The sequence below is a fragment of the Macaca mulatta genome, chromosome 11, assembly GCF_049350105.2.
Source record: "Macaca mulatta isolate MMU2019108-1 chromosome 11, T2T-MMU8v2.0, whole genome shotgun sequence".
Lineage (NCBI taxonomy): Eukaryota > Metazoa > Chordata > Mammalia > Primates > Cercopithecidae > Macaca > Macaca mulatta.
The window spans coordinates 120,466,726-120,490,869 of record NC_133416.1 but is presented as its reverse complement, the minus strand read 5'-3'; the positions used below and the strand labels follow the sequence as shown (position 1 = coordinate 120,490,869).

At 48.9% G+C, this 24,144-nt stretch overlaps 1 protein-coding gene and 1 long non-coding RNA gene across 23 annotated transcripts in view; one reads left to right on the top strand and one right to left on the bottom strand.

The window, feature by feature from the left end:
* The window catches only part of TPCN1 (two pore segment channel 1), a 75,430-nt gene that overhangs the window by 50,237 nt on the left and 1,049 nt on the right, over positions 1-24,144 (bottom strand). For 16 of the 22 annotated variants that reach the window (XR_013401476.1, XR_013401477.1, XR_001448220.3 and 13 more), the window contains exon 2: positions 19,656-19,892. Coding sequence is in view for 11 of the 22 variants with exons in the window: in XM_077955251.1 (XP_077811377.1) it covers positions 19,656-19,767 (112 nt within the window). In the remaining 11 variants the exon portion in view is untranslated. Of the gene's footprint in view, positions 1-1,545; positions 1,903-19,655; positions 19,893-21,333; positions 21,440-21,980; positions 22,095-24,144 lie in introns of those variants that run through there. The other 6 variants (XR_013401470.1, XR_013401469.1, XM_077955247.1 and 3 more) reach the window with 4 other exon arrangements.
* On the top strand, positions 1,131-6,064 carry LOC144333111 (uncharacterized). The gene is made up of 2 exons (XR_013401483.1): positions 1,131-2,476; positions 5,373-6,064. It is a non-coding gene; the product is annotated as an uncharacterized LOC144333111 (long non-coding RNA).

The following is a 24,144-nucleotide window of genomic DNA, read 5'->3' as shown; positions in this document are numbered from 1 at the left end:
GGGAGATGAGCAGCAGCATGGGCAGGTGGGCAGGATTTGCAGTCTCCCTGCCTCCTGCAGCCAGCAAGCTCCACACGCAGGTTTCAGAAAGGACCAGAGGAGGCTGACCAGGAACACTCTTGGCAACCAGGAAGATTGTATTCTGCATCTCTGTTCTGGGCCTCTGGGGAAAGTTCCACGAAGGGAAACATTTTGTCCTGCCCTTCTGGTGCCCTGGGCAGACAGCTCTCTTGGGAAAACCAGACCAAGAGGACAGGCACAGCCTTTCAGGCCCGCAGACTTTGGCCACTAAAGATTTATGTGGCACCAGCCCCTTAACTTCCCTCCCTGAATCCTGGCAATCAGCCCGGAGGAGAGAACATAAAACCACTCAGAGGAGGGGAAGGAGTGGAAAGAAACAGCTGAACTGACAGGCAGGAGAATACAAAACAACAACCCAAACCCTGACTCAAAGCAGCAGAGACATCCCGGTGCACAGGACAGGCGGACAAACCAGAATGACCTGTTTGCATACATGGTAACACTCCCCCATGCTGATGTCACAGGGCCCAGACGCACCCATGAAACAGCTGGCTGATTTGCACGCCACATTGGAAATGACCCTGCGGGGGAATCCAAGGTTTCCATTTGCTGGAGCACAGCATGCAGCAGCTTCCTGGTGGTGCCGGATAAATAGAAACAGTTTCCATATGCCGGCCATAAAGATGCACTGGGGAGGAGCAGGAAAGAGTGGGCAGGAGGGGAAGGCTTCCACGACCCACCTCCCACCCAGCAAGTGCAGGGGGCAGCCTGGGCTGCGTAAACCACTGGGGCCTTTCTTTGGTGCCTGGGCCAGAGATTGCTTTGGATAAAGGGCCCCTCCTGGGAGGAAGCTCTGATCAGAAAAAGCAGAGAATGACTGTTCTCGGGAAGGGTGATACTGAGGGGCCTACCCCGTTTCTAACCTCTCTCCTTTTCAGTCTCATTTTCTTTCTTTTTTTGGAGACAGGGTCTCACTCTGTTGCCCTGGTTGGAGTGCAGTGGTGCAATCATGGCTCACTGTAGCCTTTACCTCCTGGGTTCAAGCAATCCTCCCACCTCAGCCTCCCAAGTAGCTGGGACTACAGGCATGCATCACCATGCCCAGCTAATTTTTTGTATTTTTTTGTAAAGACAGGGTTTCATCACCATGTTCCCCAGCCTGGTCTTGAACTCCTGGGCTCAATTCATCCACCCAGCTCAGCCTCCCAGAGTGCTGGGAATACGGGCATGAGCCACCGTGCCCTGCCTCATTCTCATTTTCTTAAACACACACAACCTCACGCATTCTCGAATGCACACATACACACACCCTCACACACCGTCTACGAGACAAAACGGAACCCTGGACACCCAAGTTCACTCCAGCTATGCCGCCTCCCCTCCCCCCAGTTCATGATCTTAATCCCCAGAGCCTCAGTTTCTTCATCCAGAAACTGGGACCGGTGCCAACCGTGCTCTAGGCATTGCAGAAACAAACGCGAATACCCACAAAGCACTCGGAGCCCTCCGGAAACCAGTGCCTACCAGAATGACAACGAGCAACCACCCCGCCGCTTGCCAGTTGTCACTGAGAGCCCCACTCCATGGGAAAGAGCTCAAAGAGAAGAGGAAAATAAACCAGAGTGACACTGATGAGTTTTCCAGGCACAGCGTCGCCACCGTGCTTCTGTGCCGGCTGGCTCTTCAAAGGCCCCCAGATAAAAATCTAGCATGAGATGCTATGCCGAAAGAAAGCAAAATGCACATCCCCCTGCTCAGGCCTTCTCTCTCTGATAATTGGTTGCAAGACGGTGTAGAAGGTGGACCCGCATTATCGACACGTTAGTAAAAGCTCCAAACCCAAGCAGAGTCCTGGGCAAATACACTGACCTCCAGAAAGGCAAGAACTGGCATGGAGCCCTCCCAGTTGAATTGCTGGCCTCCAGCCCAAAATCTGTCCTGCCAAAGGCTTAAGTCAAAGGAGAAAAGGAAAAAAGAAAGGCTCAACGGGGCAGTACCATGGGTCAAGCCCTGTTCTAGAGGGAGGGACTCTGGTGTGAAAGTCTCTGTTTCCAGCCACCTGACAGGGACCTAGGTGGCCAAGTCCAGAGGGAATCGCTGTCATCCATGAGGTCAGGCCCAGGGAGCCTGGAACTGGCAGGGGATGGGGCAAGGAAGCAGAGAGCAATTCTATAAACGGAGTGCGAAAGACGTGGAAAGGCAGGAGGGGTGCAGATCAGAAACAGGCTCTTGGGAGGTGGGGGACAGGGAAGAATGTAGGCAGGGAGAGGGGCTGGGAAATGAGCACATCAAAACCACTGGGGGCAGTGACTGCAGCCTGAGATGCCCACTTCCTAACTGTCCACAGCAGACATCCTAAGGTTGCAAACATTGCCTCGAGAACACCTTTCTAATCTTTTTTTTTTTTTTTTTTTTTTTTTTCAGATGGAGTCTTACTCTTGTTGCTCAGGCTGGAGTGCAGTGGCACAATCTCGGCTCACTGCAACCTCCGCCTCTCAAACTCAAGTGATTCTCCTGCCTCAGCCTCCCGAGTAGCTGGGATTACAGGCGCCTGCCACCACACCCAGCTAATTTTTTGTATTTTTAGTAGAGACATGGTTTCACAAAATTGGCCAGGCTGGTCTTGAAATCCTGATGTCATGTGATCCGCCCACCTCGGCCTCCCAAAGTGCTGGGATTATAGGGATGAGCCACTCTTTCCCATGGAGTGGGGTTACAGGCATGAGTCTGTGCCCGGCCTCTAGTCTTAATAAATCACATGGTAATTTTGCGGAGAAAAAGGGAGGATGTAGTAGTTTTTTTTTTTTTTTGAGACACAGTCCTGCTCTGTCGCCCAGGCTAGAGTGCAATGGCACGATCTCAGCTCACTGCAACCTCCATCTCCCAGGTTCAAGTGATTCTTGTGCCTCAGTCTCCCGAGTAGCTGGGACTACAGGTGCCTACCATCATGCCCAGCTAATTTTTGTATTTTTAGTAGAGATGGGGTTTCACCATGTTGGCCAGACTGGTCTTGAACTCCTGATATCAAGTGATCCACCCACCTCAGCCTCCCAAAATGCTGGGATTACAGGTGTGAGGCACTGCGCCCAGCCAGATGTAGTTTTAAAAGGCTGACCGCCTATATACAAACACATGTGGTTTAATTTGAGGAGACATTTATTCAGCACTTACTGTTTACCAGGCATTGTGCTAGGTGCTGGATTAGAAAAGGTGAAACCATGGCCCTCACCCTCATGGAACTCTCTATCAGTGAGTGACGAAGGATCGTGACTCTGGTGCACTGAGATCTAAAACAGGCTGGGATGACAAGGGCCCTCCATGGGGGCTGGTGGCCAGTGGCAGGGAGGAACTCAGGGCATGCCAGGGCTGGCATTTCAAGGCTGAGGGATGAGGAGGTATTCACAGGGTGGAAAAGGATGGGGTGAGTGGCACATTCCAGAAACAAGGATGGTCAGACAGCACAGAGACTTGAACAGCAGGGCACGTCTGGGAAACTGCAGAGGGTTCCGTAATTCTGAAGCTTAAAATGCCAGAGACCAGTGACCAGGATGATGCAGTGGACAATGGTAACAGCTGCGGCTCGCACTCAGTACTTACCACACACCAGACACAGTAAGGGCTTTATGTTAATTAATTATTCTAAGCGTACAAAGGCCCTACAAACAAGACTTGATTATTATCCCCAGTTTACAGAGGGGGAAACTAAGGCCCAGAGAAGCTGAGTGACTTGCCCAAGGTCACAGAGGGAGGAAACGATGAGCAGCCAAGCCCTTGCCTTTCCCTCCACTATTTCTACAAGGCTGGGGGTGTAGGCCAGGTGGAAAGCCATGCTGAGGGCCTGGACTTGAGCCACTGGGGACTAACAGTGTGGAGCAACCTGACCAGGTGTGCTACTTGGAAAGACACAACCAAGGAGGTCAGTCCTGGCTAACTCCCTAACCCATCTGCAAACATTCTGCACAGGCAAAACCGCAAGTTCCTTTTCCCAGCGGAGCCACGGCCAGCTAGTGTTCGTGAGGCAGATTCAATTGCCAGGGGCCGCCACGGTCATTTTTATTGTTTAATCCTCCTTCCTGAGATGGAGAACTATGTCTCGTCCTTACAGCATGCCCCATGGTTTGCCAGATGTCCATGGGTAATTTCTTGGTGAGGCAGGACATGACTTCTTTAGTCCATGAATTTCAAGACCCAACTTGGAATTGTACTTGCTGCTCCCATGCCACTGGGTTTATTATGAAACAAAGGGCCTTCCCTGCCACTGCTCACTTACTCACTAAGTATTTATTGAGTACCCGTCATGTGTAAAGTGTTTCAGATGCTTTAAAAAACACTTGCAAAGGCCCTACGCTTCCTGCTGTCACACACACACACACACACACACACACACACACGCGCGCAGAGGCATGCAAACGCCACTGTTTACCCAGTGAAGAGTACAGCACCTGTGCGAACATCTGTTCCATATTCACTTGGAAGCATCTGAAATGCTAATTGTGAAACACCCAGGGACAGGGAAGGGAGCCGGAGAAGAGTAAATGGAGATTAAAGGCATTTTTCACTGTGCACTGGTGCTCTCTGGTTCCCCTGCAAGAGGTCAGCAGAAAGCCAGTGCTCAGAAGAACAAGTCTGGCTTGAGACTCAAGCTGCATGAAGGTCACTGATGTGTCAGCTGATGGCATCCACTCAGCACAGATCAAAGGTCCGCTCTAGCCCTTAACCAGGAACACCTGCAGGCTGGCTGGCCCCAGCTTCCATGAACACTGGCCACGCCCCAGCACCTGGATCTGCTGCTGCTGCAGGCAGCTTTGTTCAGAAGAAGAGCAACAAGGGGTGAGGCAACCGTGAGGCACGGGCATCTTGGGGAAGTGACAGCTGGGGGATGGCTACATCCCACAGAGAGCTTGATGGCCTAGGCCTGCCACTTCTCCAGGGCCCCAAATTCCTATGCAGTCAGTGGCCAGGCACTGCTTTTAGCCTTCCCTTCCTTTTGCTTCAGTTTACCTTTCTGTCGGTGGGGAAGACAGCCCCAAAGAAGCATTGTGAATAAAGGAAAATACAATGGAAATCAAGAAGCCACCCTAAAGAATGAGCAGGAGTGGCCGGGGCAGTGGCTCACACCTGTAATCCCAGCACTTTGGGAGGCTGAGGTGGGCGGATCACCTGAGGTCAGAAGTTCAAGACCAGCCTGGCCAACATGGTGAAACCCCATCTCTACAAAAATTAGCCGGGCATGATGGCAGATGCCTGTAATCCCAGCTACTCGGGAGGCTGAGGCAGCAGAATTGCTTGAACCTGGGAAGCCGAGGTTGCAGTGAGCCAAAATTGTGCCTCTGCACTCCAGCCTGGGCGAGAGTGAGATTCTGTCTCCAAAAAAAAAAAAAAAAAAAAAAAGAATGAGCAGGAGATAGAGCTGCTTGATTTTTAATTAATTCTCCTTGCAACACAACAGGAATGGTAGTCAAGGAAGTTAACTACCATCCCTCAACTGCTACAATACTTAAGAATATGCAAACTACCAACTCACATCCCTTAAGAGGAACCACAAGAACGTGAGAACAGAGGAAAGGTTCACAACCTCAGTGCAGAAAGTCTTTCAATAGTCTCATGGGCTGAGACTCTGACTATAGACATTCATATACTGATTTGACAGATGAAGAAATTGCAACTTAGGAAAAAACAAGCTTAGCTCCTCATTCAAGGATGTTCAGCTATCAAGAGATGATGCCAGAAATTCAACCCCATCCTTTGCAGTTGACTGAGTGACACTCAGAAAATGTTGAACTGTTGTAGACACCAGCAGGTACCATCACTCCTCAGCAGACACACATTCATCACAGTCTAAGAATCTCCCGAGCCACTTCCATTCCCAGACTTCCGTGTCTCCATACACTCTGGACAGTGTCTGGTCTCCAAGAGGAAATAGAGAAAAACAACATGCAACAAAATCAAATGGGCCAACTAGGCTGGAGGCTGAGTGGACTTTAGCACTCATAAAATCTGTGCCCTGTTGAAGCTACCAGACTGGCTCCAGGCTGTGCAGTAAAAACTGCAATTCCAAACAACCAGGCAGGCCAGCCAAGTGTGAACAGCCGAGCCCGCAAGAAGACAGGCCCCTTGAGAGTCACAGAGAGAAGACATCACGCTTGTCGACGACCACCCACAAGTGAAAGGCAGCGCAGCCGGCAGCTTGGAGCAGCTCCAAGCCATTAGCCAGCACTGAGCACAGGTTGCTCTGCCCAAGCTGGTTTTCAGCAAGTGCTGAAAGAATTAAGAAAAAAATAATAAAATCCCAATCTAACAAAAAGAGAGATAAAAAAGAGAGACGGGCAGTCTACAAATGGTAGGGAGGCGACAGGGAAGCTCAGATGGAAGGAAGGTGGGGATTGAGCACCCGGGGCTAATATGGCTATTACAGGACATGTGTGGGCTCCTGGGGAGTTCAAAGCTGGAAGCAGAGACCTCAACATCCAAAAAGTAGGCTGTTCCTAGGGGCGGCAATGCCATGCCCTGCTGGGCTACTTCTGATCTGATCACATGTGAATGAATCTCCTTGTCACCCCACAATGGCTCCAGGGGCTGGTTTAGCTGTGACAGTCACCTGGGACCCTGGATGTTTTTGGAAACCAGTGACTCACTCCCAGATACGCAACTTCTATTATGTCTATTATTGTGCCCAGAGTATGTGTAGAAGAGACATGGTCCCTGCCTTTGCAAAACTTGTATTACCAGAAAGAGGCACAGCTGTGTAAAACATCAGCACCTAAAACAACAGCCATTAACACCCAGGCATTACACCAGGTTAGGCCTCTACCTTCCTGCCCTGCCCTGCCTAGTCATCTCAAACAGGCATCAGCGAGACACAAGAAAGAAACTCATAAACCAGGTAAGCGATAACTGGGGGGACCAGGATTCCCAAAACCCTGCTTGATGCTGGATAAACAGACTGGCTATGATTCACACTATGAAAGGATTATTTGCCAAACCTAGCCCTCCCATCTATATTTTATTTTGAAATATATATGTATATATGTATTTCTAGAGATAGAGTCTTACTCTGTTGCCCAGGCTGGGGTGCAGTAGTGTGATCATGGCTCACTGCAGCCTCAGACTCCTGGGCTCAAGCAATCCTCATGCCTCAGCCTCTCAAGTAGCTGAGACTACAGGTGTGCACCACCACACCTGGCTAATTTTTTTAACTTCTTTGTAGAGATGGGGTCTCACTATGTTGTCCAAGCTGGTCTCAGATTCCTGGCCTCAAGAGATCCTCTTGCCTTGGTCTCCCAAAGTGCTAGGATTACAGGGTGAACCACTCGCCTGGCTCCCACTCATATTTTAAATTACCTAATTCATCAAAACTCCATTTTCTCACAATCTATCATGGCACAAAGCAAACTCTGATTCAATCATCAAATCAACTACATCCCAGTGTTGGGGAGCGAGTGGGTCTCTGTGCGGTGAAGAGCAGAGAATGAGGTGTAAATAGCATACATGGAGAAGGAGAGGCTGTGGAAATACAACCACTATTCTCAAGGGTTAGGGAAGGCTCTAAAGGCCTTCAGCTAAAGAAAACAGGAAGGGCCAGGCGTGGTGGCGCTCGCCTGTAATCTCAGCACTTTGGGAGGCTGAGGCAGGTGGATAGCAAGAGATAGCACGAATGGCTCTGGGGAAGACTTGGTCATTTAAGGTAGCAAAAAAGGACACTCTAATATACAGCTACTAGATTGCCGCCAGGCAGGGGCCACACCCACGTGGCACTCACAGGACATATCTGCAAGTCTAGATATCTGCAAGTCTTCCAAATGCCACTGAAGTAGGAAGCCACCAAAACTAGGAGGTTCCCCGAACCCCTAAATCATGTTTTTTAAGGGAAAAAAAGTGGCACTGCTGCTGGAGTAATATGATGCTCTCTGCTTGCTTCTACAGCTAAAATATGTGGGCAAAGAGATCAGAATATTTTTAATAATTTGTCATCCAAATACCCAAGCTGTATTCCAAGATGCCAATTCCTCAATACCAGAAGTGTGGCTATGAGGATAGGTTTCTCCACTAAGTGGGAAAGGCAGAACACCGGGCTTTATCGTGAAGGAGGATGATAAAATAAGAGGTAGGCTGCCTGTCTGAACAGACTAAGAACTTCCTGATCAACCTGAGATGGGTTGTTCAGGAGAATGTGTCAGTGCACTGGAACAAAGCAGGAACTTATCTGCCGGAAACAGCCACACCTTTTTTATTCAGGAGAGTGGCCCTGGAACTTCAATGTACTTTCTGATCCTAAGAGCTGGGTGTGGTGGGATTAGGAAGGGCAAAGTGGGAGACGTGTGACAGGGCTGGGCACAGTCAAACATCTTCCTCCCATCGGCCCTGCTTTTCTTTCACTAGTTGCTTCCTCCGTGCCCAATACTGCTGGGATGTTTCTCATCAAAGAGCACCCTCCTGGGCCGGGCGCCAGGCCAGGTGAGCCGTCCAGATGCTTCCTGAGTGCATTTTAAGAAGTAAGGACTGGCCAGGCATGGTGGCTCACACCTATAATCCCAGCACCTTGGGAGGCCGAGGCGGGCAGATCACTTGAGGTCAGGAGTTTGAGACCAGCCTGGCCAATGTGGTGAAACCCTGTCTCTACTAAAAAATACAAAAAAATTAACAGGGTGTAGTGGTGCACACCTGTAATCCCAGCTACTGGGGAGGTTGGGGCACTAGAATTGCTTCAACCCGGAAGGCGGAGGTTGCCGTGAGCCGAGACTGTGCCACTGCACTGCAGCCTGGGCGACAAAGCAAGACTCTGACTCAAGAAAAAACAAAAAAAGAAGTAGGAACTGAGCTGAGCTTCCAGGACCTGGGGAAGTTCAGTGACTGGTCAGGGAGACAGACACAGAGAGAAAAATGCCAAATCTGGCTCCTACTACTGCAGAACAGCCTGGCAGTTTCCTCTCCATCCACCTCTCAATCTCCAGGGGGAAAAGTAACCCCTATTCAGGGCTGACCCACCCCAGGGTTGCTAAGCTCAGGGTGTAGCAAAGCGGCTAGAGACAGCATCCTGAGGGGGCAAGATGTCAGTAGGATGATGCTCTGTCATCAGGTACTTTCTGGCCCAAACACATTTAGCAGCTCCCATGCCCAACTCAACCAGGTCCAAACTTCTGCCATCGGCATTTTAGGCACTCCATAAAACGGATATGCCTGCTCTGACCCCTGACCCTAATTATAATGGCTGACATCCACCCAATGCTTATTCTGGTATAAGCCAGGCACTGTGCTAGTTGTGTGAGGCATGCTATCTTGTATAAACCTTAGAGCAGTCTTAAAAGGTAACACTAATATTAGTGTCATTTTACAGATGAGGAAATCGAAGCTTAGAGAGGTTACATCATCTGCCCAAAGTCCCAGCAGGAGAAGGCAGGACTGGATTCAAACTCAGTGGGTCTGACCCCAGAGTTCGTGTAAAAACACCCCAAATCTAATCTGCCCCCAGCATGCTAATCTCTGGCCCTGTCCAGGGTGAGAGTCTCAGAAGAGTTCCTACTTCTTTTTTTTTTTTTTTTTTTGGTGAGACAAGGTCTTGCTCTGTCACCAGGCAGGCTGGAGTGCAGTGGCAATCTTGACTCACTGCAACCCCCTCCTTACTTCAGCCTATGCCATTTCCCCTCCCTGGGATGTTCAGTCCCTCTCCCCAGCACCCCAAACTCCCACCTCTTCCTAAGTCACACCTGTCCATAGTTGATCTTCTGCTACTCCCCTGGCTGAGCTGCGTGGTCTCCAGCCAAAGGGCTGTACCGTCAGAAGTCAACCAGGGGCTACAAACTCAAATGCCTACAGGCACCAGGCAGGTAACAAACATGGGGGCTTGGGCATGCAGACTCAGATGTCAAGCTGTATCTGCATAGCAACTATTTGGTTACGCTGCCTCTTAAAACACTGTTCAGGCAAAAACACAACGGGTACCCCGTGTCCCTGGGCCACCTCCACACTGCCTGGTCTTGCCATCATTGCCAACTGCTCTTGGCAGGGCAGTATGAATGAATTTTCAGACACTCTCTTGAAAAACAATGGTCATTCCCCTGCTTAAAGTGCCCTGGGGCTTTTCCTCCACCCCAGGATGAAGGTCCAGCTCCTCTTCAGTATGGCTCTAGGAGTGCAGGCAAGAAGACCCTCAAGATTTGGATCCAACCTTTCTCCCCAACCCTCTGACTCAGGTGCCACCCACTCCAGCACATGTACACCTTTCCTCCCCTGTTCCTTTCTTCTGGGAGAGTCTTTCACTTCCTGTTTATCTCCTTAGACCCTCAGCACACTCAAGCTTAATCCAATCTCTAAAGCCAATCTGGATGCTACCCCAACCCCTCACCAAGCAGACCCACGCCATCTCCTCCTGCCCCCATCTTCCACCTTCTTGGGAAGCCATGCCCACCTCCCCTAAACCCTTCTAGAGTTATACACCACAAAAGCAGCATGTTCTATACTCATCTCACTGCCAACCAGACCAAGCTGTAACTACATTTGATGCACTTCTTCTAACTTTCAGGGCAGCTGTTCTAAGTCCTAAATGTGCAGCCATTTTAATAACTCGACTTAGTTTTTCAGTTGACAAGGAAGTGACAATTTAGAGAAAAAAGAAGATTAGCTATTAAACCACTGTTTTTTTCTTTTTTTTTTAAACCATTACTTTTTAAAAAAACTTTTAATGCTCACGTGAAACTTTATTACACATCTCAAAGTCAAACCTAACAACCACCAAAAAAGGTGATAGCCGGCTGGGTGCGGTGGCTCACACCTGTAATCCCAGCACTTTGGGAGGCCGAGGCGGGTGGATCACAAAGTCAGGAGATCGAGACCATCCTGGCTAACACAGTAAAACCCCATCTCTACTAAAAATACAAAAAAAATAGCAGGGCATGGTAATTTTTTACCACGGGCGGCGCCTGTAGTCCCAGCTACTCGGGAGGCTGAAGCAGGAGAATGGCGTGAACCCGGGAGATGGAGCTTGCAGTGAGCCAAGATTGCACTGCTGCACTCCAGCCTGGGTGACAGAGAGAGACTCTGTCTCAAAAAAAAAAAAAAAAAAAAGGTCACAGCCCGAATCAAATCACTTTTAAAAAAAGGTAGGGGTCCAAAATGGCGTAGGATGAAGATAAGAAGGAAGAATATAGAATGAGCACTCCCTAGACGCATGTGAACTGTAACAAAGAAGGAAAGAATCACCAGGAAAGAATGATGCAGGGTTTCCTGGGAGACGCGCCCACCTGCCCTGGCTTCAAATCTCCCTTTGCCTGGCCTGGCTTGACACCTCCACCCTCCAGCCCCAGCTTTGATTCCAAAGTCAAATGAAATCTGGTCTTTCTTTGGGTAAAGCATTTAGTGGCAAAGAGGAGACTGCCTGACCTGTTCTGATTCCCACTGGAAGCCACTGGAAGAGGAAGATAACCTCAGGGGCCATGGAGAGTTTGTTGGTTGGTTTTGTACTCTTTTCCTTAATTTGAAGTAGTCTTCTCTGAACAGAAAACAGAGGGTGAATCGGTATGTTCTATGTCAGAGAGAGCAGGGGCAGCCTACTGACCAGATTTCACTCAGCTGGCTACTTTGAAGACATATATGAATTGGTTGCCACTATTTACGAATCAAAAGACTTTTGATTAAAAATATAGGTTCTAATTTCTTTTGAAAAACTGGCAAATGTGCTAGCAATCAGCCTGTGATCCTATACGACAGCGATTAGCCAGAGTAAGTCACAGTATCCCTTCAGAGAGTACACACTGTCCCCAGCATGCCCATGGCCCGGCAGGCCACGTGGTGGCCCAGCCCTCAGATTTTATGCTACGACCTTATACCTCCTCTGAGTCACAGCCTCGTGACTGGGGTAGGGAAAGAACTGCACTTTTTACAAGGAGATAAATATCTCCAACAAAAAGTAAACAAGGCGTAAGGGGTATCCGGTACAAAAGGCAACACAAGCACCAGTGGCTCCAATTTGGATATCTGGCTCAGTCCAGGGACTTCTACCAGGCAGGTCCGGATATGGGGTCACCTGCCACTGGGAGTCAACAACCTCAAGGGGTCACTGCCCTCAGCAAGCCCACCTGGCCTTGGAAGTTTACCTTCATGCCCCACTCCAAACTCCTCCTCCTCATCCTTCCTCTCCCAGGCCCAAATCTTGACTCCTGAGAACTCCCATTTTCCGCCCAAATTTTCTTGTTCTAACCACCATGATGGAAAAAGCAGCCAAACGTCTCTATGCAGAGGAAGAATCGGGGAAAGGCGTGCATTGGGGAAAAGCCTAGTTTCCACAGATGGTGAGAGCGTGGCTGTCCTCTGTGGTGTGGTATTCACTTCCCCCGTCTCGGGGCTTCTCTGGGATGATCCAACACAGCTTCACAATGAAACACCATCAGTTGTGCTATTTGTACAATATGAAAGGGAGCTCCAGGTATGGAACTCCATTTAAAATAATTGCCTTAGAGGAAATAAAAGTTTAATTTAAAAAAGGGATAAAGATAGAAACCAACTTCCTTTTGGGAAAGAAAGAGATTCAGCCTAAAATGCGACCTCTTCCACAGAGCTCTACCTCACGGGGGGCATATTAGGTAAGAGACTAGTTCTGGAGTCAGTAGACATGGGTTCAAAGGAAGTCAAAGTGGCTTCGTGACCTTGGGTAAGTTTCAACCTCTGAGAGCCTCCGTTTCCTCTTCTCTACGATGATATTGAAAGTAACGGCCTCCCAAATCTGCTGTGAGGGAGGACCAAATGATAGACAGCAGCACAAAAGTGCTTTGGGGCTGGGCGCAGTGGCTCGTCTGTAATCCCAGCACTTTGGGAAGTCGAGGCAGGCAGATCACGAGGTCAGGAAATCGAGACCATCCTGGCTAACACGGTGAAACTCCGTCTCTACCAAAACAAATACAAAAAATTAGCCAGGTGTGGTGGCGGGCACCTATAGTCCCAGCTACTCAGGAGGCTGAGGCAGGAGAATGGCGTGAACCCAGAAAGTGGAGCTTGCAGTGAACCGAGATTTGCGCCACTGCACTACAGCCTGGGTGACAGAGCGAGACTCCATCTCAAAAAAAAAAAAAAAAAAAAAGTGCTTTGGATACCGCCTGACACACAGCAAGGGCTCAACACCCATAGGCCATGATTATGACTGCACATACTCTGACCCAGGCACATACCCTCCCCAGGCATACTTGCCTGTGGGGAGAAGGGTGACAGTCAGAGAATGCCTGAACCAGAGGATTCACTCCAGCCAAGGGCAAGACTGGAGACCTGCCCGGGGCTCCTGGAGCAGGAAGGCAGCATGGGGGCTGTTTCAAGACTGATGTCACTCCAGGTTTGTTCCTGGGCTACCTTGCTGTCATTTGAAACCTCCCCGCAGAGGGCATTGCAACCAGATGCCCCCAGCGGCACGCTGCTGTGAGCCATCCAAGCCCTCCCATATTCCCTCCCCGATGGGGAAGCTGAGAAGTTCACGGTTCTGGCTCATGAAGCGCTCTCAGAGCAAACGTGAACTCAGCCCTCCCCAAGGCGAGCGGGGAGGAGCGTGGCAGGTGCTCCAGCCTGCACCCAGCTGCCATGACTGCCATTTAGAGCGGCAGCGTCTTGTGTGCGGGGAAAGGGGGACGGGAAGAGACGGCATCTCATGGCAGGGGGCCTAAGGCAACAGACAGGATCCCTCCAATGAAGAAGCGGAGGGCTGAGGAAGTGAAAGCTCCAAGGCTCGGCTGCAAGGTTCCTGCCCAGCATGCTGGATGCTTACTCATTTTAATTGGTGCCACTGCTGGTCTGGTGACACCCAGCGCTCTGCCTTGGCGAGGCCCTGTAAAAGCCAGGGGAATGACTCCAGCGGAGCCAAATGCCCAAGCTCGGTGGGAGCCTGTGAAAATCAAATTGCTGCTTGGTCTCCAGCTGCTACATGGAGGCGTCCCAGCTCGGCAGGGGCCACCTGCTGTGCCAGGAGTGAAGCAAGAAGGATCTGAATCATGGCCTGGGTTCAGGACCTATGCTCATGGAGGATATTCCAAGAAAGCCCAGTCTCTGGCATGATAACGCCTATGACCAGCTGAGCACTGACCATGTGATCACAATGATCTCACTCAATCCCCCGCAACGACTCTACTGGTGGATGCCATCATGGTCACATTCTACAGATGAGCAGGCTGAGGCTTGGAGTGGCTAAGCACTATACTCAGCTCAACCACTCCACCCACAATGGTATCACAAGTGACAAAAGCTGTGCAAGCCCCTTGGGCTTCTTCACTCTTTGGCAAGTATGCTGGGGCCATCTGGTCAGAGGCAGAGCTACAGTACAGATATCAGTGATGGAGTGCATGCCTCGGGGTGGATTATCCTCTGGTGCCAGCCGGTGAGGATCTCTCCCAGCTCCTCCTGGTTACAGCGGCCCTGAGGCCAACAGCTCTGGCCCACCTTGATTGAGCCTGGTGCCAACTCGCCCTGGCTGCATGAAGACCCTGAAAAGGGGACCAGGGTGCAACATGGGGGCCCCTGCCAGGGGGCAGGGATCCTCCACATTGCTGAGGTTGCACTGGGTCTTAGTGAACTCCTGATGGTGTGCCAGGCATTGACGTGAAGGAGGGAGAGGGTAGGCTTTCTGCGCTGTGACCTCGGACCTTAGCTGCAGGACCTGTCACCTGAAAACCATAAACAACCCGGCACCAAAGCAGAGACCGAGCATCCTGCTCAGACCTCAGCCAGCCCCACCGAGCCCAATCCTTCCCTCACTCAGAAAAGGCACATGGTCCAGCCCATCTTAGGCAGTGGCTGGCTTTAAAGGCAGGGAGGAGGCAGAGCTGAGTCTGACCAGAGGTACCCTGGGAAATTCCTTGGACTGCCCACTATGTTCAGACTCGTCCTGATTCCCTGAATATAGTGGGTGAGACCACCGCCTGCCACACGGTGTGGACTGTGGTCTGTCTCTAAACCGCTCTAACAGTGGCCCCACTGACTGTTTTCAAGGTTATTCCTAGTTTCCAGGCTTTAAATACCTCTGCTCATACCTGCCTCCTTTATCAACCTGACACCGTGCTGCCTGTGAGTCATTCATTAGCACTGCAGCAGCCACGCTTAGAGCCCAAAGATGTCTGAGTCTTGGATTAAATCCACAATTGCCCATATAAGGAGAAAAACCCAAACCCTCCAATTTCCTACAGGGATAAGGCCCTCACATAGGATTAAAGGTCACAGGCAGCACAACCAGATTCCTCGGCCCCTGCCTCTGAAGAAGGGGTAGGAGTGTGATGGCCTGAACTGTGTCCCCCTCAAATTCATAGGCTGAAGTCCTAACCCCCAGTAGTTCAGAATGTGACTGTGTTTGGAGAAAGGGTCTTTAAAGGTGATTAAGGTAAAACAAGGTCATACGGATGAGCCCTAATTCAATAGGACTGGTATCCTTATCAGAAGAGGACACACAGACTCAGGGACAATCACGTGGGGACACAGCAAGAAGGCAACCATTTGCAAGCCAAGGAAAGAGGCCTCACAAGAAACCAAACCTGCTGACACCTTGGTCTTGGACTTCCAGCCTCCAGACCCATGAGAAATTAGATTTCTGTCATTTAAGCCACCAGTTCATGGTGTTTTGTTAGGGGTGCCCAAGCAGACATGAAGCATGGAGGTACAGTGCCGAGAAGGTCTCAGCAGCTGCTGGGCCAAAACAAATGCCAGGCTTGATGGTGACTCAGCCTTAGAAAGCTTGCGTCGTTCGGTCACTGCCAACTCCGAGGATGGCCTGCATCTGCATTCTGCCAACTCCTTAGTACTTCAAAGGTTTACAGCAACCAAAGACAAAGGTCAATGATGGCAGCCACCAGGACACTCAGCTGTGCTGAGAGCAATGGGACTCAAAGCAATGGTGAGAAGAGGCGGCAGGAAGGAGGCTGCCCACCTCTAACTTGGGTCCTCACACTGACTGCCATTCCCATGAGCTGCGAGGCCCCAGAAATCCAAGTACATTGATTCTGACCACGATTTGTTGAGTACCTGCATATTGTGGGCATCTATGTGATACAAAGATAAATGGTCCAGGTATGGTGGCTCATGCCTGTAATCCCAGCGCTTTGGGAGGCCGAGGCGGGCAGATCACTCGAGGTCAGGAATTTGAGACCAGCCTGGCCAACATGGTGAAACCCTGTCTCTACTGAAAATACAAAAATTAGCTGGGCATGGTGATGCGTGCCTGTAATCCCAGCTACTGAGGTGGGAGGATCACTTGAACCTGGGAGGTGGAGGTTACAGTCAGCTGAGATGGTGCCACTGCACTCCAGCCTGGGCGACAGAGTGAGACTCCATCTCAAAAAAAAAAAAAAAAAGATGAATGGATTTCAGGGCCTAGTTGGTGATCAGATGGTTAAATGTGTAATTACTCTACCATAATCTACTTGTAATAATGGAAGCCTAATCAAGATACCGAAGCAGAAAAGGGTAGTGAGTAATTAGCTCTGTCAGGAAGGGGAAGTTCAGTGAAGGCATCAAAGAGACAGTGTTATCAGCAGGATTTTCCAGACAGAACTGGAGGCCACGAGCAAACAAGAGGCTGAGAAAGGGATTCTAGACCGACTTGCCAGCAAGGTGGAGAGGTTTAAGAATGCACAGGGGATTCACCAAACTAAATGCAGAATGATGCTGTGGACTGAGGCAGGAAATGGGACCGGTCAAGCAAGAAGGCACTAGAACAGCAAGGCTTCATCTGCCAGCTGAAGAGCTTGCCCTCCCCAACACCCCCAGAGGGATGGGAAAGTCCCAGGAAGCTTTAAAACAGGGAAACCACCAGGGTGGGCTTGTGTTTTAGATGGACTCCTCAGGGCCGGATGCAGCGGTTCACGCCTATAATCCTAGCACTTTGGGAGGCCAAGGCAGGCAGATCACTTGAGGCCAGGAGTTCAAGACCAGCCTGGCCACCATGGTAAAACCCCCATCTCCACTAAAAATACAAAAAAAATTAGCCAGGCGTGGTGGCTGACGCCTGTAATCCCAGCTACTTGGGAGGCTGAGGCAGGAGAATTGCTTGAACCCGGGAGGCGGAGGTTGTAGTGAGCCGAGATTGTGCCACTGCACTCCAGCCTGGGTAGCAGAGCGAGATTCTGTCTCAAAAAAAAGGACTGAAGGACCTCAGACAGCAGGGACAGGGGGACACTGGGGTAGAAGGTCAAGGCCAACATCCAAGCACAAAATAGCAAAGGCCTACTATGCTAAGGCAGAGCAGGCTTCCTCTGAAATCTCTTGTTTACTTGCACAGGTCCTACTCTTCTTCCCAGTCAGGCTTGGTGAATTATACCGAGTCATTGAGGTTTTAAAAAACAACCCAGTAAGAAGTTGAGAGAGGAAACTAAGATGCTAATGTGCTGTGCAGGAAACACAATGTCCCTGGACCCCAGCAGTTGGTTATACATTTCTTTATTCCTGAGAAACAAACCAAAGTAAGCCACTAACTTTGCCAAGATAAAAGCAGCCTCGCTAGTGGTCTAGCCAAGGGGAGTCTTATTGTGTCTCTGGCCTATTTCCTATTCATCGATGTTCAAAACCTGATCTTGACACAGGACTGGGTTGCTCTCTTGCCACTTTCATCCCACAGGAAAGCTGGACACCCCACCATCACAACAGGCACGTTGGAGGGACTTAAAAGTGACACTCACGATGACAGCCAGGACTCCCATTTAGAATCTTGAGCCTGGCTATTTCCAGACACAAGTCACACCCTTAGTAGGCCAACCACTCTCCCTCACTAGGAAGCATTCCTCTCTAAAGCTGAAACTGAGCCACAACCACTTTCATCCCTTTCCCCAAAGCACCTTCCACTGTGGTGTGGGAGGAAAGATCAGACAGGCTTTACTGCTTGCTAGCTGTGTGACCTTGGACAAGTTACTTAACCTCTCTGAGCCTGTCTCTTCCTTTGCAAAATACAGATAATAATAACAACCCTATATTGGGGTTATATGAGGAGATAATATAAATGCTAAAGGCCTGTATTCACCTTTTATTTTTTTGAGACAGGGTCTTGCTCTGTTGCCCAGGCTGGAATGCAGTGGTGCAGTCATAGCCCACTGCAACCTTGAATTCCTGGGTTCAAGCGATTCTCCCACCTCAGCCTCCTGATTAGCTGGGACTACAGGCATACACCACCATACCCGGCTAAGTTTTTAATTTTTTTGCACAGCCGAGGTCTCGCTATGTTGCCCAGGTTGCTCTTGAACTCAAAATCACTGGGCTCAAGTGATCTTCCTGCCTTGGCCTCCCAAAGTGCTGGGATTAAAGGTGGGAGCCACCACACCTGGCCTGCGCTCACATTTATTAAGGGTGGTGAAGAAAAAAGGAGAGGGAGGAGCAGCTGAAGAAATAAAGGAAGGAAGAGGAGAAGGGGAAGGAATTCTGGAGTCAGATGATGCTGGGTTCAAATCTCTGCTCAACCATTTCCTGGCTGTATGACTTCAGACAAGTTACTTGACCTTTCTGACCCATAGTTTCCTCCTCTATAAAATAGAGATAATACTGCCTAGCCTTGCAAAGGGATTTCAGAAAGCAAACAGACAGTCTGAAATCGGAACCACTGCTTTCTCATCCCTGAGTGGCACTTGGGGAAGAATCAGGTTTATGTTCGAATCCTCCCGGGCAGCCCAGCTCTGCCACCCTAGATGAGGGTGAACACAGTGAAGCAAAGAGAAGCCTGTTTCTAGGCAGCCAGGGCTCCCCACCACACTCACAACACTGGAAACACTGCTCTCCTTCATCAGTTCCCAGGGGAGGCCACCGAACTCCCTGCAACTCAACGAATTCTCCCTGGACAAAGGAGACAGGAGAGCCTGGCTCGTCTCTCCTTGGCCCCAAACATCTCTGCCTGGCTGGGGAGCACTGGCAGATGGTGGAACATCCATTTGCTAAGCAGACTCTAAAGCACTGTTTCCCATCGTCTTAGGACCCTCCAGAAAAGGCGAGTTATTTTAAGCCTCTCCTGAGCCCAAGGCCTGAGCAACTGAAACAAATGGCTTCGGGATGAGAACCAGAAAGGTTTTCAAGGCCTCTCATTCTGCCAGAAACACATTTAAAATTTAAAAAATTTAAAGCTCCTTGCCGCACTTGGGTTCACTTTGTGCTAGGCTTTGGTTCAGAGGAAGACAAAGCAAAACCCCAAGCCCTCAAATCAATGGATCATGACAAAACACTCGCCCTCTTCCCCGCTGTCCTGGGCAAGGGGGGACTGAGATGGAGCAAAGAGACACGGGCAGTGCTGCTTTCCTGCCAACGGTTTCCGATGGGGACAGACGGAGGCTGGTGTTGAAATCTGTTTCTTTTTTTAACAAGGAATGGGGCAGGGAAGGCAGCCAAAGCAGGTTGGCCTGAGGTCCCCGCCAAGCATCCACAGGCAGGCCAAGGTACCTCAGGTGCAAGGCAGAAAGGTGGAGAAGGGAATGAGAGCATGAAGAAGGGCGGCTAGGCCCCCAGAAACACTGCCAAGCTGAGGGTGTGGAAGGAGAAACCCACAGTCTCCCAGGAGTAGTTTCTGTATCAGAACTTGGGGCTCAAACGTGGGGCCAGGCAACAAGTTACACACCCCAACTATCAGACCACAAAGCGCTTATCACCTCCCAGCCTCTGAAATAGAAAAGCTGGGCTCCCCGCAGCCCACCCCACCATCTTACTTTTACTAGGTAGCTCTTCCTGGCCCAAGCCGTTGGAGGGAGCCAGTGGGGCACTGCCACCCTCGTCCAAGGTCAGGATGAGTGGCACGTCGTCATCCAAACTCACAGCCATGTTCTCTTCTCCTGTGGCCCTCAGGATATGATGTCCAGGGCTTGAAATCGTCTCTGGTTTGAGCTCCCTTTCAAAGCCACTGGGCCAGGGGTGCTGCTCAGAAATTCCTCCATTAGAGGCATCTTCTAGGGTTTGGGAATTAAAAAAACAAAAGATAATTATTAAAATACAGCCATGAGTCATTAATCTATTCTGAAATTAGATAGTGGTGATGGTTGCACAACCTCGTGAATAAAAACCACTCAAGTATACTCTTTAAAATGGTAAATTAGGGTCAGGCGAAGTGGCTCACACCTATAATCCCAGCACTTTGGGAGGCCAAGGTGGGTGGATCACTTGAGCCAGGAGTTCAAGACTAGCCTGGCCAACACAGCAAAACCCTGTCTCTACTAAAAATACAGAAAATTAGCTGGGGTTGGTGGTGGGTGCCTGTAATCCCAGGTACTCGGGAAAACTGAGGCATGAGAATTGCTTAAACTCGGGAGGTGGAGGCTGCAGTGAGCAGAGATTGTGCCACTGTACTCCAGCTTAAGTGACAGAGACCCTGTCTCAAAACAAATAATAAAATGGTAAATTATATCTCAATTAAATAAAATGGTAAATTATATCTTAATTTAAAAAATAATAATAAAATGGTAAATTATATCTCAATTAAAAAAAATTGGCCGGTGGGGTGGCTCACATCTGTAACCCCAGCATTTTGGAAGGCTGTGGTGGGAAGATCAATTAAGGCCAGGAATTTGAGACCAGCCTGGGCAATACAGCAAGACCCTGTCTCTATAAAAAAATTAAAAAAAAAAAAAAAAAAGCCAGTTGGGTAAGCATACGCACAGAAAAAAATAAAATAAATATTTAAAATACAAAAATAAATAAATAAATAAATAAAATTAGCTGGGCAGATGGCATGCACCTGTAGTCCCAGCTACTCAGGAGGCTCACTTGAACCCAGGAGTTCAAGGCTACAGTGAGCTACAACTGCACCATTGCACTCTGGCTTGGGCAACAGAGCGAGACCCTGTCTCTTAAAAAGTAAAAGAATTAGGCTGGGTGCAGTGGCTGACACCTGTAATCCCAGCACTTTGGGAGGCCAAGGCGGGTGGATCATTTGAGGTTAGGAGTTCGAGACCAGCCTGGTCAACATGGTGAAAATCCATCTCTACTAAAAATACGAAAATTAGCTGGGCGGGGTGGCGCGTGCCTGTAATCCCAGCTACTCAGAAAGCTGAGGCAGGAGAATTACTTGAACCCAGAAGGCAGAGGTTGCAGTGAGCCGAGATCAAGCCACTGTAGTCCAGCCTGGGAGACAGGGTGAGACTCTGTCTCAAAAAAATAAATAAATAAATAAAATAAATTTTAAAAAATAGAATAAAAGAACTATTACAGTATAATAGCCTTAAAATATGGAGGAGGGAACCCTGCAAGAACAAATACTGAAAAGTTAAGGGTAATTCTGTCTGGAGAGTGAGATTAAGGCTAATATGTTCTACCTCCACTTCTCTTTACATTTACTCGCAAGTTTTGTAAAGATTTTAAAGAAAAAAATAGGCTGGGCACAGTAGCTCCCACTTGTAATCCCAGCACTTTGGGAGGTCAAGGTGGGAGAACTGCTTGAGCCTAACAGTTCAAGACCAGCCTGGGCAAGGTAGCAAGACTCCATCTCTACAAAATAAAAAATTTAAATTAGCTGAGCATGATGACATACACCTTTAGGCCTAGCTACTTGGGAGGCTGAGGTGGCGGAAACACTTGAGCCCAGGAGTTGGAGGTTATAGTGAGCTATGATCACACCACTGCAGTCTAGCCTGGGCAACAGAATAAGACCCCGTCTCTAAAAAATAAAATAAAATAAAATAAAAGGCCGGGTGCGGTGGCTTACGTCTGTAATCCCAGCACTTTGGGAGGCAGAGACAGGTGGATCACTTGAGGTCAGGAGTTCAAGACCAGCCTGGCCAAAATGGAGAAACCCTGCCTCTACTAAAGATACAAAAATTAGCTGGGTGTGGTGGTATGCACCTATAATCCCAGCTATTCTGTAGGCTGAGGCAGGAGAATCACTTGAACCCGGGAGGCAGGGGTTGCAGTGAGCTGAGATGGTGCCACTGTACTGCAGCCTGGGCGACAGAGTCAGACTCCATCTCAGATAAATAACTAATAAAATAAAATAAAATAAAATGACAAAAAATACAACCATTAAAATAATAGTTAATACTCGCCCGGGCACGGTGGCTCGCGCCTGTAATCCCAGCACTTTCGGAGGCCGAGGCGGGCGGATCACGAGGTCAGGAGATCCAGACCATCCTGGCTAACACGATGAAACCCCGTCTCTACTAAAAATACAAAAAATTAGCCGGGCATAGTGGCGGGCGTCTGTAGTCCCAGCTACAGGACTCAGCTCTAGTCCCAGCTGAGGCAGGAGAATGGCGTTAACCCGGGAGGCGGAGCTTGCAGTGAGCCCAGATCGCCACAGCACTCCAGCGTCGGCGACAGAGCGAGACTCCGTCTCAAAATAATAATAATAATAATAATAATAATAATAATAGTTAATACTTAATGAGTGCTTACTATGTATGAGGGACCCTACTAGCACTTCATAAGTAAAAGTTAACTGAAAATTTTTTATAGCCCCATGAGATAGGCAGGCCTATTATCCCCCCATTACAGGATGGGGGTGGTGGGTTCTTCAGGCACAGAGAGATTACGTATCCTGCCCAAGGACCCACAGCTAAAAAAAAGCCAAGCTTTCAACTATGGTGTGACTCCAAACCTGTATTCCTAGCCATTACACTATAATTCCTCGAAGTCTGGGTCATGCATTTAGGCAGCATCTAGCTCCAATCACCAATATGTACTTGCCCATATATACAGATTTAAAACACATCTTTCACTTCAGCTTTACCACGAAGCCTCTCAGGAACAGTTAGAAACATACTTCTAAAATGTGTCATTTTTATATCATTTTTAAATAGGAGTTGTTCTCTTAGATTTAGGTGTCCCAGGAAGGGGAAAAGAGTATTTTTTTTTAACTGATGAGTATTTTTTAATACAGTAAAAATGCTCACACTTAACTCTCAATTTAAAACACTCAGAGCAGCTCGGTGCAGTGGCTCATGCCTGTAATCCCAGCACCTTGAGAGGCCGAGGCAGGTGGATCACTTGAGGTCAGGAATTCGAGACCAGCCTGGCCAACATGGTAAAACCTGGTCTCTACTAAAAATATAAAAAATAGCCAGTTGGGGTGGTTCATGCCTGTAATTCCAGCTACTGGGGAGCCTGAGACAGGAGAATCACTTGAACCCAGGAGGCAGAGGTTGCAGTGAGCTGAGATCATGCCACTACACTCCAGCCTGGGCGACAGAGCGAGAATTCATCTCAAAAAATAAATAAACTAAAAATTTAAAAATAACTAAATAAGTAAAACACTCCAAGCTAGCCTGTTACAGCTCCTATTTATGCACATTCCTGTTTCCGCTGAGACGGACCAAAAAAAAACAAAAAAAAAACACTCAGCAGATCTGACTGCAGACCTTTGAACTTGCAAACAGCAGCAAGTTCCTTCCTCAAGCAGTGGGCTCTGGGATCAACCCATTTTGCCTCCTAACTGACCTAGTCAATGGCAACTGAGCGACTGACTTCTTCCTCGAATCACTGGAACAACTCTGAGCAAATCCGCGTGCATCCACAGGGAACGGTACAACTTTTTGAAACAAGGCAGGGAAAGTAAACACCGTTCTGCTTGCCGCTAAGCCCGTAGCTCTCTGCCCAGCACACTTCCTGTGAGATTTTTTTTTTTAAGTTTCCTCCAGATCTGGGGGTTTATTTTGCTTTTAAATCTCAGCAGTGGAGAGGCAGAAGAGGAAATCCCAGATGAGACACTACTATTTGGCAGTCTTAAGAATTATGGTTGTATTGTCGTTTTGGTTTAACTTTTTACCACAGACATTTTCAAACGTACTCAAAAGTGCAGAGAATATATATGTGGACTTCCTTGTATCCATTACTCAGCTTTGACAATTATCTCCCATATTTACTTTGAAGGCAGGAGAATTTATTAACTCAAAGAGAAGAGGTTTCTTAATGTTACCATTATCATAATGGCTAGTGGTTTCTGTTTTAACTCACGGCTGTCCAACATTTTGGCTTCCCCGGGCCACGCTGGAAGAACTGTCGCGCGCCACACATAAAATATACTAACATTAATGATGGGCTAAAAAAAAAAAAAAAAAAAAAAAAGAGGCGGGGGGGGGCGGTTCATGCATAATTTTCATGATATCTGCCACCACAGATTAAAGTCCTCGCATTCAAACGCTTGGACACGGTTGTTTAACTGTTTAATACATGACTGCTTGCCTGCCTGTATTGTCTTTGCCCATTGGCTTT